The sequence below is a fragment of the Clytia hemisphaerica genome, unplaced genomic scaffold, assembly GCF_902728285.1.
Source record: "Clytia hemisphaerica strain Z4C2 unplaced genomic scaffold, Clytia hemisphaerica genome assembly, whole genome shotgun sequence".
Taxonomy (NCBI): domain Eukaryota; kingdom Metazoa; phylum Cnidaria; class Hydrozoa; order Leptothecata; family Clytiidae; genus Clytia; species Clytia hemisphaerica.
The window spans coordinates 1301239-1319018 of record NW_027104378.1 but is presented as its reverse complement, the minus strand read 5'-3'; the positions used below and the strand labels follow the sequence as shown (position 1 = coordinate 1319018).

At 33.6% G+C, this 17780-nt stretch overlaps 2 protein-coding genes across 3 annotated transcripts in view; both read left to right on the top strand.

The window, feature by feature from the left end:
- LOC136819063 (uncharacterized) overlaps window positions 1-5869 on the top strand; it is a 61515-nt gene extending 55646 nt beyond the window's left edge. For both annotated transcript variants that reach the window (XM_067075228.1, XM_067075227.1), the window contains exons 12-19: window positions 372-654; window positions 1142-1321; window positions 2378-2660; window positions 3049-3099; window positions 3312-3362; window positions 3562-3600; window positions 4050-4097; window positions 5488-5869. In XM_067075228.1, coding sequence (XP_066931329.1) covers window positions 372-654; window positions 1142-1321; window positions 2378-2660; window positions 3049-3099; window positions 3312-3362; window positions 3562-3600; window positions 4050-4097; window positions 5488-5567 — 1015 coding nt within the window. In that variant the 3' untranslated portion in view covers window positions 5568-5869. The remainder of the gene's footprint in view (window positions 1-371; window positions 655-1141; window positions 1322-2377; window positions 2661-3048; window positions 3100-3311; window positions 3363-3561; window positions 3601-4049; window positions 4098-5487) is intronic.
- Window positions 5870-6677: 808 nt separating this feature from the next.
- On the top strand, window positions 6678-14992 carry LOC136819015 (uncharacterized). Its single transcript, XM_067075173.1, has 4 exons — window positions 6678-7632; window positions 9620-9923; window positions 11776-12075; window positions 12711-14992. Exons 1-4 carry the CDS (start codon window positions 6679-6681, stop codon window positions 13868-13870), a joined length of 2718 nt encoding a protein of 905 aa, XP_066931274.1. The 5' UTR covers window position 6678; the 3' UTR covers window positions 13871-14992.
- Window positions 14993-17780: the final 2788 nt, after the last annotated feature.

The following is a 17780-nucleotide window of genomic DNA, read 5'->3' as shown; positions in this document are numbered from 1 at the left end:
GTTTTATACCCTCTAAGGATCATCTGTGCCAAATTTCATGCTTTTACATGTTTTTTCTTTTATAAGCATAACGTTTATAAGCATATGCAGGCTCAGTTTTTGGTACCTAAACATTGGCTCTATTGTTTGAGAACAATAGAATGCTAAGCATAATGCAAGCCTGATGTAGGGGCAGACACTTGCTTATAAAAAAAAAACATGTATCACCATCTGAAGTATTTTTGTGCTAACAGACCTCACTATATCTCCTGGATTTCCCTCTAATATATAATTCGAATTTTTGGCATTTTTGTTTAACGATCTATATAATACATTTCATGGTAATGTAATTACAGTAAAGGTTAGACATAATCTTATTCATTTTTAAACAGGTTTGTCACACGGGTCAATTTTATTCCATTCCTCAAATTGAAGCGAAAGAGACAGACACCTTTGGAGAAGTTGAAGTTCGCAAAACAACTGACGACTTTAATACAACCAGAAGCTTCATCAGTTTTTCTAAAGTATTTAGAATTAGAACCCGTTATCGAATCCGCCCTTGAAGATGACCTAATGATATCAATCAATGAAAAGTTAACCAGCCAAAGCATCTTTAAGGCAGATGATTCGAGGTCGGATCAAAATTATGCATTGCTGTTTTTTTTTACAGGAAAGGTTAGTATAAAATAGCAAACTCAAAGGTCTGCCAGGATTTCGATCATTGGAAAATCATCCAGATTATCTATAGAAATTCTGATTCTCTTCGCTTTGTTCACTTTAGTCACTGAACCACTGAACATAATCAGGGTATTTCGATGACGTTTTTATATTAAAAGTATATATTTTCAGAGAGCTTATGATTTTCTACATCTGATCAGCCTATTATGACAATTTTTGAAAAAACGGAGAGAAAATTATTTTGGATGCCAAAATTAACGAAGAAACAGACATAGTCCGCTTCTAAGAGCCACGAATCCGGAGTCGAAAAGTTTTTAGTACTCTGATAGAAGAAAAGCTCGTTATTTCAGCTAACGATTTCAAAAGAAACAAAATGATATGGTATACGAGCATATACACCTTTTCGACCGTAGTCGCGTGCCGCTTTATTATTTGATTTACCACCCTCAACTCAATCAAATCCTGATTATTATTATTTATTTAGATACTAGAGAGGGCAGGCTTCCAAAAGGCAGAAATACTCAATATCATAACAATCTTCATGGAGAAACACCTTTCTCCCTTTTTAAATGGAAGTGACAAACCCACCGAAGAAGTGGTAAAGGACGACGCCCTGGTGCAGGAGATGCTCGTATTAATAAAACAGGCGTCCACTTTGAATGAGGTAAAACTCAATGAACAAATTCTATTACCTTAAGGGCTCTGACCGTTGTGAAATTCTCATTTTTGTCATGTACCAAATTTAGATTTCTGCCTATGTAGCCAACAAAACTATGGCATGTTATATATATTTTAGTTAGACCAACTATTCCTGAATCTGAAAATTTAAAAATTGACATGAAAAAAATTGATGAAGAGGAAAATGTAGACCTTCGCGAAGAAGAGTATTTTAAACATTTAGGACCTTATTTTCGGCAAAGAAAAAAACATTTTGAAAAAATATTTGCGTATTATATGGTGTATCTTTAACCAAACTAAAAATGTATTTTCGGAAAATTTCTTTGTCTCGAAATCTGTAAAAAAAAATGTGGCTTCCAATAGCATACCGTCGCGAATCTAAAAATAGACATTGATTTTTATGTTTGACTGAAATTCAATCTCATCACCCTTTGCGTTTATTACGCTTGCACGCAAATTACACCCAATTACAAAGGACTGTGGGATTGAATTTCGGTCAAATGAGAGAACTAATAATCATGACTTTTGCATGACGAAGCGCTATTTTTCGTAGAAAAACGATCATTATTCTTGATATATTTCCGAAAAATTTCAAATAGTTCAACTTTTTGCGGACAAAAAACTTCGAAAGAAAAGCTTAATTAGCCATTGAAAGGGTAATTTTATCAACGTCTTTTTAAAGTCGTTTTTACGCTAATTGCTCTGGGGATTTGAAAAACATATCTATGTACAGTACAGGGTGTCCCTAATTAAAGTATCGAGTTTGAACATGCGATTGAGTAGAAAAGTTTATGTGTGTTATAGCTAAAATATAAGAACGTTCTCCATCACACAGGCTTATTACAAAAGGTAGTTACAACGTATAAATTAATCGTAATGACAAAGAAAAAAGAGGGAGAGCTTAAAATACAATTTTGTGAACACGCACATAAAACTTTCTACTCATAGTTGTGTTTCGACTCGATACTTTGATTAGGGACACCCTGTATGTACAAGGCACAAAATAATGAGTTATAATACTTTTCTCTCTTTCTCCTTATAGAGTCGCAAATTTCAAAAACGTTGCTCAAAGTCGAAGAACAAGGATTGCAACGAAAATTGTCTGGTTGTTAGCCTCAGCAAAATCAACGCCCTTGTCAATGGAAAATTCACTGACGCAAAGATCAGACGAGTCATTAAATTGATTCCTACGAAAAATTTGGGGTGCTGTGGAAAAAAGTTTTTTACAGGAGATTTGAATGCAAGCGGCAACAAAGAAGAGCTTAATTGCATTCACATCAAGTTGTCGGTGTTCGATGACGCGTTCAAGAAGCTCTATCCTAAAGGTATCATAAATATAATCTTGATCAATTAATTGAAAACTAGCTTTTTGGCACAAGGGGCCTTAGAGAATTCTCTAAAAGATTCAATGCGTCGATGACGATTCAACCTTTACCTGAATTAGACATTAGGCATTTCTTGAACCCCAAATCTTTATATGGATTTACAGAAACAAGATGTGGATATATCACAGGGAAAAAACTACCTAGGGATGTTACCTTATTATTGAAAAGTGTTTTTCTCGAGGGGACCCCACTAAAACTCCATATGGTTACCCATATTCATATAAAATCCTTCCTTTGATAAATTATGGAAAGCTGGTAAAAAATGTGGCATTTGGTATTTCGAATAATTGAGGGTTTGAATAACTGGGAGTCTACTGTATATTTCTAGGTGCATCCAGTACGGTCATTACGAAAAATCAAAACGAAAGTCTATCAGAAGGTAAAGCTTCCTTTTGTCATTACCAGGGGTGTGCCGGGTTCGAAATATAAGGGGTTATTAATCATATTAATTTTCTGAAAGTGTTTTAAAAATTACCATTATGGACCTTATATATAGATTTATGTCAAATATCAATAGGTCACTCGTCTTTGAGAAAGAAATTTCGAATAATTGAGGGTTTGAATAACTGGGAGTCTACTGTATATTTCTAGGTGCATCCAGTACGGTCATTACGAAAAATCAAAACGAAAGTCTATCAGAAGGTAAAGCTTCCTTTTGTCATTACCAGGGGTGTGCCGGGTTCGAAATATAAGGGGTTATTAATCATATTAATTTCCTGAAAGTGTTTTAAAAATTACCATTATGGACCTTATATATAGATTTATGTCAAATATCAATAGGTCACTTTACCAAAATTTGACCCCAAGACTACAATTTTTTATCAATATTTTTTGTATATAGAAGAAGAAGAAGTCGATTATGACACCGCTACAAACCTTGGTAAGCTTCTAAACTTTGAATCGTAAATGAGCACACGCGTCGAATCCTAGACCTAGAAGGTTAAGACCTAAGGAATTATCAAAGACACAGGAATAGTAACAGACTATTTTTTGCAAATTTCTCGTGTACAAGCCTTGTGTTCACAGTGAGATGTTTTGTCCCCCACCCAGATGGGGTTAAAGAGTGAGATGAGTTGAGATTGGGAGTTTGGCTGTGTTGTATTTGTCCAGGTGTGTTTGACATTTTTTGTTGTGTGTTTGCTTGTTTGCTTTTTTTAAACATCACTCTACCCCACTACCACCTCTCTTTCTGTTTCAAAGTTCAGGTAAAATCCTGCCAGCCGAAAAGAAAGTCTTGGACTCTACTTCCTGTCCATAATTGCGAGAAAGTTATACGTATAAAATCTACCAAAGCACATATGCCATTTTAATTTAAAGTATTTTTTATAGACATGCTCTTTGATCAAAGTCCTGAAGAAAGTACATCCGGTAGTAGAGGTATTAGCTAAATTTTTAATTTTTGTCCCCAAAATAATATATTAGTTGACATGGCATCGCATAATGGCTGAATGGCATATAGCTCCGCTCTTTTCAGTCAGTATAGAACATCATAGCCCGATTTGACGAAATATCCGCATTTGACCTCGTTTTTGAACTTCGATCAGTTAAAATGACTAAAACAATAAAATTTAAATTCGACCAAAGATTCGCTATATTTCTTCTTTTAAAAATAGAGAATAAAACTTGAGTCAGCTAAAATAAATTAACAGTAAATAACAGTAAACTTCAGGTTGCTGGGATGGAGCATGTTGCATTGCACCAAAGCGAAAAAAACTTCTCGTATCCCCAAGCCCTAAATGTACAAAATAACAACAACAGAAATGCAGAGCTGCCGTCCTGCTCTGAACCTGTTATTAAGCTTTCTTTTATTATACCTATTACAATATAATTACCATGTCAGGTCAGGCCTCAGTTATATAAAATCATTGGATCCTAAATAGTGGACACAACTCATTTCTTTTTTTAAAACACCCCCTTCTCACAGACCCGGTAGAATTTTTTCAGTCATTTTTTAAAACACCCCCTTCTCACAGACCCGGTAGAATTTTTTCAGTCGTTTTTTATGACCGAGGATTTAAATTCTTTTGTTTTCAAGTCAGAAAATTCAGTGGGGATGGTAAAAATAACATAATATTTTGCAGTGGGGATTGGTTCATTTGATTATTTTCAGTGGACACAAAAATTAGAGGATAATTTTTCCGCCGGCGACGATATTTTGGCTAATTTTTCCAGTGGGAAGCGTTCCCAGTGGGTCTGTGAGAAGTGGGTGTTTTGAAAAACCCTTTTGGAAGTATCTCTAAAAAGAAGATGCCTCTAATTAGTGGACATCTCCCTGATGCCGTCCGTTAATTAGAGGTTTCACTGTATTCTAAATGTAAAAAAATTTATATGATAAGATAAATGGTACATTGTAACAAATCCTTACACTCAGCCGCAGACGGATTGTTCTGGAATAAGGAGTGTCGATTTCCTTGTTTCTATTTTTAACACATTGAGCAATAAAATCATTATTTTTGAAAGGTCTGCAAGAAAAGCAGCGTCTAAAATCAAAATAGGGCCCACGTGAAAAAGTGCCGTTAACATAAAAATCGCTATCGAAAACCATCACGCTGCAGAAAAGGCTTCACTTCTCTTAGAATATTTTAATAGAGATTCTTGCTAATTTGCACCTTTTTTTGCTAAATATTGTTTTGAAATATTTTTATGCGATTGCAACAAGCTTTCCAGCGTCTGTTTAAAATTTTAATGATTTTAGATTTTCTGCTACAGTCTGTTCTTCTCTGTATTAACACTTTATATACTTCATATACTTTAATATGATTTTTAGAGTTGAAACGTTTAACGGACAATTTGTCAAAGAATGAAACGGTCCTGGGCAAAAGAGCAAAAAAAGCGAAACCATCTTAGACATGGGATGGGATTCATGGAATATGCTTTGAGATTTATCACTTTACACTGTTTATATTGATATTTTCGTTTTGATTTTCTGGTTCAACGGACTGTACAGATGGCCCTACGTCCGTTTCAACGTGCAGATCATCTTGCGCTGCCTGATCATTTATAATAGGATTAATACTATTATTATTACCATACAGTTGACTCGCTCTAATTCGAGTCCTTTACCATTCGAACAAAATGAAAATCACCGTCCTTAGGAAACTTTTATAATTTACCTTTTACTATTCGAATGTCTCTATAATATTTTTCTCTCTTGGGATTGACAAACTTCGATTGGAATCAGAGAGAGAGTCAACTGTATCCTATTATTTTATGGATTATTATTATAATATTTTATCCTATTTTTATCTTCGAGTTTTGGCCTAATTCTTGTAAATTTTATGCAAAAAGTTAAGAATAAGAAGACAAAACTGTGACATTTTCTAGTGTGATTTTAAAAAACGATTTTGTAAATTATCTCACGTTTATTTTTTACATACGAGCTTTTTAAACACGTCCTAATTTAGGTGTACAAACTTGTTATAAGTGTTCGAAAAAGTAAGATTGTCAAATTTGAAATTTTAAAAATAAGTATGTTAATTTTAGCTCTAAAAAGAATTTTTAGAGTCACTCTGATAATACCTTATTGGAACTAATTTGAACGGTTTTCACCTCTTTGGACCAATATCTTTCATTCTTTTCCTGAAGGTTTTTGAAGAATTAATGTTTCGCTGGTTTAGTTTTCGCGATTTTGGCAAAAAGCGAAAATTAGTAAGGTATTGTTTTTGAATTTATCACTTCTGAGCCATTTTTCAGCTGAAAATTCTTTTCTCATTAAATTCAAGAAAATATCTTTAAGTGAGAGTTTGTATGCCAAAAGTATACGTTTTTATTTCTTCGGTATTACAAAGAAACCGGATTATCCGTTGTTAAAACTAGTAGCAAGTGTAAAAGAATTTCTAAAAAAGAGACTCTTGGAAAACTCTAGTCCTTGACGGTCTTTATAAATTTTCACGGTTTTCAATATGAAAGTGGAAACCTTCCACGGTAATTAAACCATTGTTTTTATATTTTAGTGAAAATGAAAAAATTAGATGAAAATTGTTTCCGGATAATACGACAATTGATCAATGAAGGAAAGGCATCACATTTGTTCAAATATAATGAGAATGCGCAGAAAGAATTGTCGCTAGATGATGTGAAGCTTCCAAACATATGGTTTTGGGATCCTTTGGAAAACACGGAGCTAGTTTTATATTGCCCACTTTGTGATCAAGATAAAAAACCCGGAATTAGACTATCATCTACATCACGATGGGAGACTGGAAAATCAACATCCTCTATTCCAAGAACAATTTGGGATAGCAATTGGTATGTCGCCTTGGTTGGAAAACAATATAGATGTGAATGCGATCACATTATAACTTCGTACCATGCTGGCATTCTCCGTCAACTTGAACAATTTCAAAAACCCTTTTTCTTAAGCCATGATAGTGGTTTGACTAAAGCTGCTTTTGATTTGATTTCCCGGCTAATTGATCATGGTAACTCTTTTGCGACAGCTCAACGGATATTCACAGAAGGAATAGTTGACCAGTTTTATAGACGTTCTTTCATGCACTTCCGCGATCTAAATAACCTCCCAGCTATCGAAGAAATTATTCCAAAACCCCCTTCAGAGAAGTTCCTAAGAAATTGTTTTGTCCTGAATTACCACAATTATTCAGAGGTCTATAAGTCATTAATGGCAAGTCTAACATCAGAGTATATCAGCTGTGATCACACTTTCAAATCAGCGTCAAACATCGGTTATACTAAAGATGGCAAGTGGATCAAACTTGTGGATTCAATCTTCTTGACAATGAACGAATTTGGTCAAGTGACTAGCTACCAGCTTTGTAATGGTCCTTCATTTAAAGAAGTGGAGAACTTGTTCAAAAATCTCTCGGAGAAAAAGGAAACTATAATTTTCATCTACGTAGATAATTGTTGTCAATGGAAAAACAAAATTTTGGAATACTTTCCGGATGCTATAGTAAGTAACAGTCTTCGAATAAAGAAGATAAATAAATAGAATGGAATATTCACAATCAGAAAACCCGGAATATGTACTTAATGAGCCCCTCAACCCCCCCCCCCAGCGGACCCTCAATTCACGCAATCACTCAAAAGTTTTTTAATCTCATGGTTGATTGAAATTTGATTGACGTTTTTGCTTACGTTAATTTGTAATTTCCCTCCTAGCTTTTGTAATTTCCGTCCTAGATTTTGTAATTTCCCGCAAAAGTGAAATTTTCATCGTTTGGAAATTCATCACCTTTTTAGACTTTCTTACTAACTTCGAAGGCTTAAGTAAATAGAATACTATCCAATTAAAACTCGATTCGCGTTTCTATGACGTTTTTGAGACCTCTTTTTAAATTTTCAGATTGATTTCCAGTGCTAAATTGACGTCTTTCAGAATTGTTAGAATTTCGATCCAAACCATGAGATTAACCATGAATCCCATGCTTGTTTTCGTGAAATTCTTAATAAATTACCCTCGGGAAATTTATCCCGAATTTCCCTCATAACCATTAGATTACTACCTTAAGGCGAGAAATTTTCGCGGGTACAAATTTTCGCGAATTTTAGTCGATTTCGCAAAATTAAATACCTTACTGGTATATATTTTCGCGTGTTACAAATTTTCGCGGGTGCTTAAAGTCTATTCACGATAAGTGTGCACTCTTTTTTCTTTTACCTATAACTTTTGAAGGAATTCTTCAATCTTTATAAATTTGGTATCGTTGGAGAGATATTTGTGAGTGGAACAATTTGAAATAAAAAAATCTTCAAAAAAATTCTAAAAATGAAGATGAAAATGAAGAAGAAAAAAAATGAAGATCTTGTAGAAAAGTGCTATAACTTTTATTTTCACTGGAGATGTTCTTAGATCTTTGGAAGTCATCACTGTGAAAAAATTTCACAAAAATATTTATTCAATACAAAGTTATGATACAAAGTTAATAAGTGAATGGCCCCAAAAAACAGCAGAAAACAGCAGAAAACAGCGTTTTTAGACGTCAATTAGCTTATAACTTTGTTTGATATCTTTTGACTGAATGATTATTTTTGAGAAATTTTTTCACAGTGATGACGTTCTATGATCAAGGTTTTACTCTAGTGAAAATGATAGTTATAGCACTTTTCTACGAGATCTTCATTTTTTTCTTCTTCATTTTCATCTTCATTTTCAGAATTATTTTGAAGATTTTTTTATTTCAAATTGTTCCACTCACTAATATCTTTCCAATGACACCAAATTCATAAAGATTGAAGAATTCCTTCAAAAGTTATAGGTAAAAGAAAAAAGAGTGCACACTTATCGTGAATAGACTTTAATTTCGCGAGCTTTTTGTATTTTGTTAGTATTTTTACGTCAAAAACGTTGTGTTTCAAGCAAAATCAGTCTTTTTTTCGCTTTATATTCCCACTTTCTGAAAATACCTAGTTCAGTGAATCGCGAAATTTAATATACGCAAAAATTTTCCAGAAGTCGGCAACACGCGAAACACGTTCTTTTGGAAAAAACTTTTAGAAAGATTATCGCTTTTTCCAAGTTGCAGACAAAAAAGAAGATTAATTTTTCGCAAAATTTTCTGTTTGCATCCATTCGCGAAAATTAATACCCGCAAAATGCAATTTTTTTTACCTCGCGAAAATAAATCTCCGCGAAAATTTCTCGCCTTAAGGTAGTACAAATTCACGGAGTAATTGCTTTTTTTTGTGGGAAAAGCTTTCGCAAAAAAGGTTTATCTTCAATTACCTTACCAATAACTTTTGAAGGGATTCTGCAATCTTTATAAATTTGGTATGATTGGAAAGATATTAGTGAGTGGAACAATTTGGAATAAAAAAATCTATAAAAAAATTCTAAAAATGAAGATGAAAATAAAGAATAAAAAAATGAAGATCTTGTAGAAAGGAGCTATAACTATAATTATCATTTTCACTGGACTTTAATTTTTTTATTATTTCAGATTAAGTTGGATCTTTTTCATGGTCTACAAAGATTGGTGATTACAATTAAAAAAAGACATCCATTTCACGCCGAAATTTGTCGGTTATTGACACTGGTTTTTAGAGCTACAGATGATATCGGGGAGGAAAGAACAATGGCCACGCCGGCTCCTGATGTCATTTTGTCAAACATGGAGAATTTTATCTTTAACTGGAAAGACGTTGCGTTTAAAGGCTGGAAGGTACTTCAGAAGCCCTTTTTTGATGCATGGGAACTTTTGAAACAACATGTCAATAAGGGATGTCTGTCCAACATACCAGTTGGTAAGAAAACATATTTTTAAACTATTTGATGAGAGTGTCTTTTCCGTTTTAATTTGTGTGTCACTCATAAATCTCAACTCCAAGCAAATCTGAGCAAATGTACGTTTGGATTAGCCTGGATATCCTAGCTCAAAATTTTAGAAAAATAAGTTTTACCTCAGCCAGACAAAGTTCTAAAATTAAAGAGCTTGGTTCACCTAGAAATCAAGTGAACCCCTGTTGACAGATTTTCCTGCATGAATCCCATGGCTTCAAATAAATGTATGCACATAATGACATAATTTCAAGATGGTACCCCAGCAGTGTTAAATCAATTTAAAATGGCAGCTTTAACCATAAAATATAGACAGTGTGGTGGAAAGTCTGTTAGACAGAAAGTGCAAAGTGAATTTTGGAAATAAAAATATAGCTAAATATTTCAAATTCCAAGGTTTTTAAAACAAAACTTCCAACCCAAAACAGCAATTCGAAATTGGCAAACAGAAAAGAAGAATTGAAGCAAAATAAAGATATGCTTTTACATGTTTTTAAAAATCCGAAAACAGGCCCAGAGATGCTTAGGTTGAAAGCTTAATAAAGCTGAAAAATGCTTGAGGGATGCTTATATCCTAATACCTAATACTGCTTATACTGCTACTTTAATGGGATAAACTTTCGCGGGGATTAAATTTCGCGGATTTCGCGGATTTGGGTGTCATCCGCGAAAATCCGCGAAATTAAGTCCCAATGGAAATTTGGAAGGGTCTCATCCGCGAAATATTTCTAAACAAAACTCAAAATATGTCAAATAAATACTATTTGAATGCTTACTTGCATAAAAAGGCGCAAATAATGTGTATTTCAACAACCAACATACATGATTGGACAGTAAAAGTCACAAAATCGTGAAAATATTGCCACCCAATAATGCCTAACGCGAAATTAAGTCCCCGCGAAATTTTTGAATTTCGCGGATAGGCTCAACCGCGAAATTTAATCCCCGCGAAAGTTTATCCCATTAAAGTATACTACTATAATACTACTTATATCCATACTACAAATTAGCTTATACTTTTTTCATAGGTTCGACGTAATGCTTAGCATATGCTTAATTTCCCCCATATCTGAGCCTACATATTCCTAAAAGTGCAATGCTTATAAAAAAAACATGTAGTTCTTTACACGGCCCAACCATACCAACCAAATACCAAGTATTTAATTAAGCAAAGAAAACATCCGGAAGATCTAAAAATTCCCATGTTTTGATCTTCCCACTTCTTCCCTACCATTATTGCTATTTTTATTTGGATGCGTGGTTAAACACCCAGCCAAGGGAGATAATTAGCGATTCTATTATTATTTGCTTCGAAGAAGAACAATCAGGGAGATTTGCAAAGTAGCGTACGCGCCTTGCTGATCGCCCGCGCGATCCATCCAAATATTTAGGTGAACACTTCAATGTTTTGATAATATACCGTGGTTTCACTCGTTCGCAAATGTAGAAACTAAATTTCTGGGATTTTAGCTGTAGTGCGCCTGTCCATGGACAACTTGCATGATTTCTTATACGCACTCCATTCAGATTTCTGATTCGCTTTGACCCAACCAATCAGAATATCCGCATAATCATCCTAAGATCAGAATGCAGACGATCTAGGCAAACCAGACCGTAAACATATTAAGAAATATCAAAATCAAAAAAAAGCTGGATATCCAGGCTACGTTTGGATTGGATGAAATAAACTTTTTCTTGCTGATAAGTTAGTAATGTTTATTTTCTTGGGATCTTATAAGCTATCGGAAGGTTTCCTTAATTAAATATATCAAAATCAATCAAAGAGATTTATGATGGATACATTTATATTTTATTTAGGCCACGGGACAAATCGTAATGAAAATCTTCATCGCCAAATGAATAAAATATTACCAAGAAATCGCCTTGGTATTGAAACAGCCCATGCCCTATTAAATTCCGTCTTCTACTATCAAAACGCTAAAAAGAAAGACGAAAAGTACGTTCTGCCGATATGGACACGAGGCAAGCCAATCCAAAACCCAAATATATCAGCTGAGCAGTGCAATGAAAATGTGGAATTAGCAGACGATGATATCCCGTTTTTGGTGGATACAGATGTGACAAATGACGACCACTCATACTTAACTGGAGGAAGAGGTACAGTTAAATTTTAGAATGGAAAGTCTCTGAAAGGGTCCAAATATAATGGCAAATTTATTTGCTAAAAGGTTGTCAAAATTAATCTCTGACAAATTTTAGATTTTCAAGTTTCGAAAGATTTTATTTGAAGTTCTAATCTAATGTAGTGGGGGTATTATAAACTTAATATTAAACTATTCAATTGTCACAAAATTTCAGGGTATTTCTAAAAACGTTCTTGTAGTTATTAGCCAAAAAAGCATGTTCGTGGTGTAAAACCGCCCCCTGGCGCTACTAGGGTTAATGGTATCGATCTTCCCGGTATTAAATCTCGCGTATTTTCGCGAAAATCTGCGAAATTCAGTCCTAGTGAAAATTTGAAAAGAGGTCATCAAGGAAAATTTGTCTCCGCGAAAATTTTGAAAATCGTCTGATCTGAAAATTTGTTCTCGAAAAAAAACAAAATAGTTGTGCTCGAGAGATTTTACATTTTCGTGCATCTGAGTCGATTTTAAGATCTGAGTTGATTTTAAGAGAATATTTTGTTTTCTTCACTGTAGTGAAACTTACTTACCTACTCGATTTTACTTACAGCTTACTCATCAATGTTTTTATAAGATATTAAATGAATTGTACAATATCTCTTTTTCAAGGTTGGAAAACACGAACGATTATCTCTATTGCCAACCAATTCAAAGAAGTTAACTCCAAAATGGATGGAGATATTTTGAACAGGCTATTCGGTCCTAAGGGTTTCACATCTCTACCTTTAGATGTCTGGAAAATCGATGAGTACTTGGAATCAAGCCATTCGGGAAATGAGTCATTTCCTATCAGCGGTGTTTTAAAGGCGCTCAGCCTCACTGAAATAAAGTATTCTGGAAACTTTATATTTTCCTTTGCACGTCAGATTGTTGACTTGCTGAAAGACAAAAATCTGACACCAAATTATAAAAACTTTTTAAATTCAATCGGAATTAACGAAAAAAGTTCTATCGAGAAAGTGTCTACTATTTTGGAAAATATCGTTTCTGAAGAACTGAAGTTCAATTTTGAAAATTATGGCTTCCCAGAGACCTCGACGTTTGATCCAACACCTACATCGCATGTACTTCAATGTCTTGTGAATTCCCTAGGTGTCATGATGGTATTGATACCTTCGAGAGTTGGTATGCCTTTTTACCCCCTTGTTCCTGGCCAAGGTGTTGCGGTAAATCAGGTATTTTACGTATGGTGCTGCCCAGAAGCTGACAAGTTCACTTGCTTGGTCAGTATCAAAACCATGAATATACCAACGAGTTGTCGATGTGGAAGAAGAGGGAATAATGACGATATGTTTTGCGTGCGTGAAGAACGATGTTCGTGTTTAAAGAGGGGAGTTAAATGCAACTCAGATTGTTTTTGCCGGAATTGTCAAAACCACCGACCTGAATCAATTGTAATTAGACGGCGAAAACGAATCCAACCAGAACTTAACCAGAGAAAACCGCTAACGTCGTACAGTGCTGCTATTGGCAGTCAACAACAAGAAATTCCAAACCCACTGACCAGTAACCAGTCTCTGCTGTTAGAATCGATTCTATTTCTGCTCCTTCGAGACATGAATACCACTCTTCTTGAAATTGAAGAAGATTTAATTGTTGAACAATTATCACTGGAATACATTCAATTGGTTAAGGAATTTTCGAGAGATGGTACTTTGAAAGATTATATTATAAAAGACTATAAACAGTTGATTGTTAAATGGGTAAAGTACCGAAAATTTCGAGTTCATCTTGAAAGTCAGAAAAAGAACGCTACTGTTTCAGTATAATATTAATGTATTTGTATTTTAATCAGATTAATTTTCGCGATTTTAAATTTGAGGCTGTTCTCTTAGAATTGTTTGTATTAAGGCAGGAGTGAAGAAACCTTTGTATACTGAAAACTGAAATTTTGGTTGTTTGTTTATGACTTGATTTACTCAACCAGATTTAATGATTTATTCAAACTTGCATACCTTATTGGAACTTATTTTCGCGGGATATAATTTTGGCTTGAACCAGCGAAATGTGAATTTTCCGAAAATGAAAGATATTGGTCATTTAAAAAAAATCGAAAATTACATTAGGGAGAAATTTTAGCGGGAAGAAAATTTCACGGATTTTGCGGATTTGGTCAAAATCCGCCAAATTAAGTTCAAGCCAAATTTAATTTTTTCCGTCATCCACCAAATTAAATTCCCGCCAAAATTTCTTCCTTTAAGGTAGTTCCTGTGAAGTGCAATTTTCCTGATTTTGTTTTTTCGACTGCGAAAATTAGGGATGAGCTGGAGTTTTTACAAGATGCTTAGCTGATTGGTTATTTTTAAACAATAGGGATGACTCGTTCTTTAGAAAAAGTAATAAAATCGTTTGTCTCAACATTTAACGACCAACAGAGCCATCAAAGAACTTGTAAAAACTCCAGCTTGACCCGAAAATTAGTCCCAATAAGGTACAGTTTTTAATAACGACAGGAATATTTTTTGCCAGCCTTGTTATAATGCTCTTTCAATTAAATTTTAATATTTCGGTTTAAAAATTCCTGCAAATTCGTAAAAATGACTTTGCGATCATAAATTTTAATTTTTGTATCATTTTGTGTTTACTATCGAAAAATGTTTCATACTTTTTCAGCAAAAATTTTTAAACTGTGAGGATGTCTTTATAAAATGCAAATTTAACCCTTCCCCTTACAATGTGACAAATCTTAAAATGTACCCTTACCACTCTCGCACACCTTGAACAGACTTTTTATTGTATTATCCTGTTTTTATATGTTTTGAAATAATATTTGGATAGCATTATATTTTTCTATTGTTGCAAGGCTGTATCTACATTATTTCTCGCTCATTTGATTGACTCATTTTCATACCGTCTGGTTGTGTTAAAATAAAAAAGCATTTTCTGTATCATATGACGATCTCCGTTTTTTCTGGTTTCTAATGATAAATGAATAGAAGTCTTAGAGTACAATACCTTTATAGCATTATAACTTCAAATAGTCTTCACTTCTCAAGAAAAAATAATATAATTCCAAATAACTTATGATATGGACCCTTATGAAGACGGCCCTTTTCAAACTACATACAATTCAATACCTTAAGCGGAGAGAGAATTTTTTATTTATTATTTTAGAGGTGATTTTTTAAATCCTGAGAATGGATTGTTTGTGTTTCGCAGTGTTTAATTTCGCGGATTTGTTAAAAAAAACCGCGAAATTGTTTCACAAAGATTTGTTCAAGCCAAACATTTTGCAGAAACTTTCTCGATCTGCGCAAATTTCGGCCCTTTTCTCAAAGGTAAATGTCTTTGAATATTTTTAGAAGAGCCATCCGCGAAAAATTCGTGACAAATAGAAAATCTGTAAAACTTCAAACTTTGAAAAAATTTAATATTCATGGCACTTTTTAGCCTGTTAAAAGCCTAATAGTAATAAGTCAAAGGGCAACAGTTTCAAACCAATCTAAGAAGCATTTCTCCATCTAAGTCTTTTTTATGTTAAAATTTTCATTTTTACGTCTTGATTCACCTAAGTTTATGCTCGCGAAAAAGATTTTTTCTTCGTCGAATTTACGTAAGTAAATATCGCAATTTTTCAACCTCACGAAAGTTTCTACTCGCGAAAGAAACTTCTACTACTGAAGTAGTGACATAGAAGTTAATGTTATATAACAAAACAGAGTTAAGTCTGAAAACAATGGTTTGGTTATTAAACTACCTTATCAGCCCTTTTTACGCCGGCCCTTATTACGCCACAGCCTGAAGAATGCATCATTATTAATCTTTGAATCATGATTATAATCCTTTTTTTTTAATTTTAGATTTTTAAATAGAGAAAAATGATCAAAATTAACGCCAATTCTAAGTAAAATTTGCCAAATTTTGGCCCTTTTTACACCGGCCCTTTTAACGCCGGAATGAAGACATCATACTGTGAACAAATGTCGTTCTCATAAGTTTTTAAAATATGACTAAAGATTGCCTGAAAAACACAAAACTCTGAGTATCGGAAAATACATTTGTCTCTATTCTCGACTAATAGATGCATTGATACATAAGTACATAGATACATACAGTAGATACATAGATACATGGATATGTAGATAAACGGATACATAGACGCATGGATGCGTAGATATGTAGATACGTGGATATGTAGATACATAGATACATGGATGTGTAGATATGTAGATACATAGATACATAGATGTGTAGATATATAGACACATGGATATGTAGATATGTAGATACATAGATACGTGGATATGTAGATACATAGATGTGTAGATATGTAGATACATATATGTGTAGATACATGAATACATAGATACATGGATGCGTAGATATGTAGATACATAGATACATAGATACATAGATGTGTAGATATGTAGATACATAGATACATGGATATGTAGATATGTAGATACATAGATACGTGGATATGTAGATACAGAGATGTGTAGATATGTAGATACATAGATACATGGATGCATAGATATGTAGACATATAGATACATAGATACATAGATGTGTAGATATGTAGATACATAGATACATGGATGCGTAGATATGTAGATACACAGATACGTGGATACATAGATACATGGATGCGTAGATATGTAGATATATAGATACATAGATACATAGATACATGGATGTGTAGATATGTAGATACATAGATACATAGATACATATATGTGTAGATGTGTAGATACATAGATACATAGATACATAGATGTGTAGATGTGTAGAAATATAGGTACATGGATATGTAGATATGTAGATACATAGATACATAGATACATAGATACATAGATGTGTAGATGTGTAGATACATAGATACATGGATGCGTAGATACGTGGATATGTAGATACATAGATGTGTAGATATATAGATACATACATACATGGATGCGTATATACATAGATACATAGATGCATGGATATGTAGATACATGGATGCGTAGATATGTAGATACATAGATACGTGGATATGTAGATACATGGATGCGTAGATATGTAGATATGTAGATATATAGATACATAGATACATGGATGTGTAGATATGTAGATATGTAGATACATAGATACATGGATGTGTAGATATGTTGACACATGGATGCGTAGATATATGTAGATATAGATACATAGATACATGGATGCGTAGATATGTAGATACGTAGATATGTAGATACATAGATACATAGATGTGTAGATGTGTAGATGTGTAGATACATAGATACATAGATACATGGATGCGTAGATACGTGGATATGTAGATACATAGATGTGTAGATATATAGATACATAGATACATACATACATGGATGCGTAGATACATAGATACATATATACATGGATATGTAGATACATGGATGCGTAGATATGTAGATATGTAGATATGTAGATACATAGATACATAGATACATGGATGCGTAGATATGTAGATATATAGATATGTAGATACATGGATATATAGATACATGGATGCGTAGACATGTAGATATGTAGATACATAGATACATGGATGTGTAGATATGTAGATACATGGATGCGTAGATATGTAGATATGTAGATATATAGATACATAGATACATGGATGCGTAGATATGTAGATACGTAGATATGTAGATACATAGATACATAGATGTGTAGATGTGTAGATACATAGATACATAGATACATGGATGCGTAGATACG

Coding starts and splice junctions, on each gene's coding strand:
- LOC136819015 (XM_067075173.1), top strand. CDS start 6,679: ATGAAAAAATTAGATGAAAATTGTTTCCGGATAATACGACAATTGATC. Junction 9,924..11,775: donor TCTGTCCAACATACCAGTTG/GTAAGAAAACAT, acceptor TATTTTATTTAG/GCCACGGGACAAATCGTAAT. Junction 12,076..12,710: donor ATACTTAACTGGAGGAAGAG/GTACAGTTAAAT, acceptor CTCTTTTTCAAG/GTTGGAAAACACGAACGATT.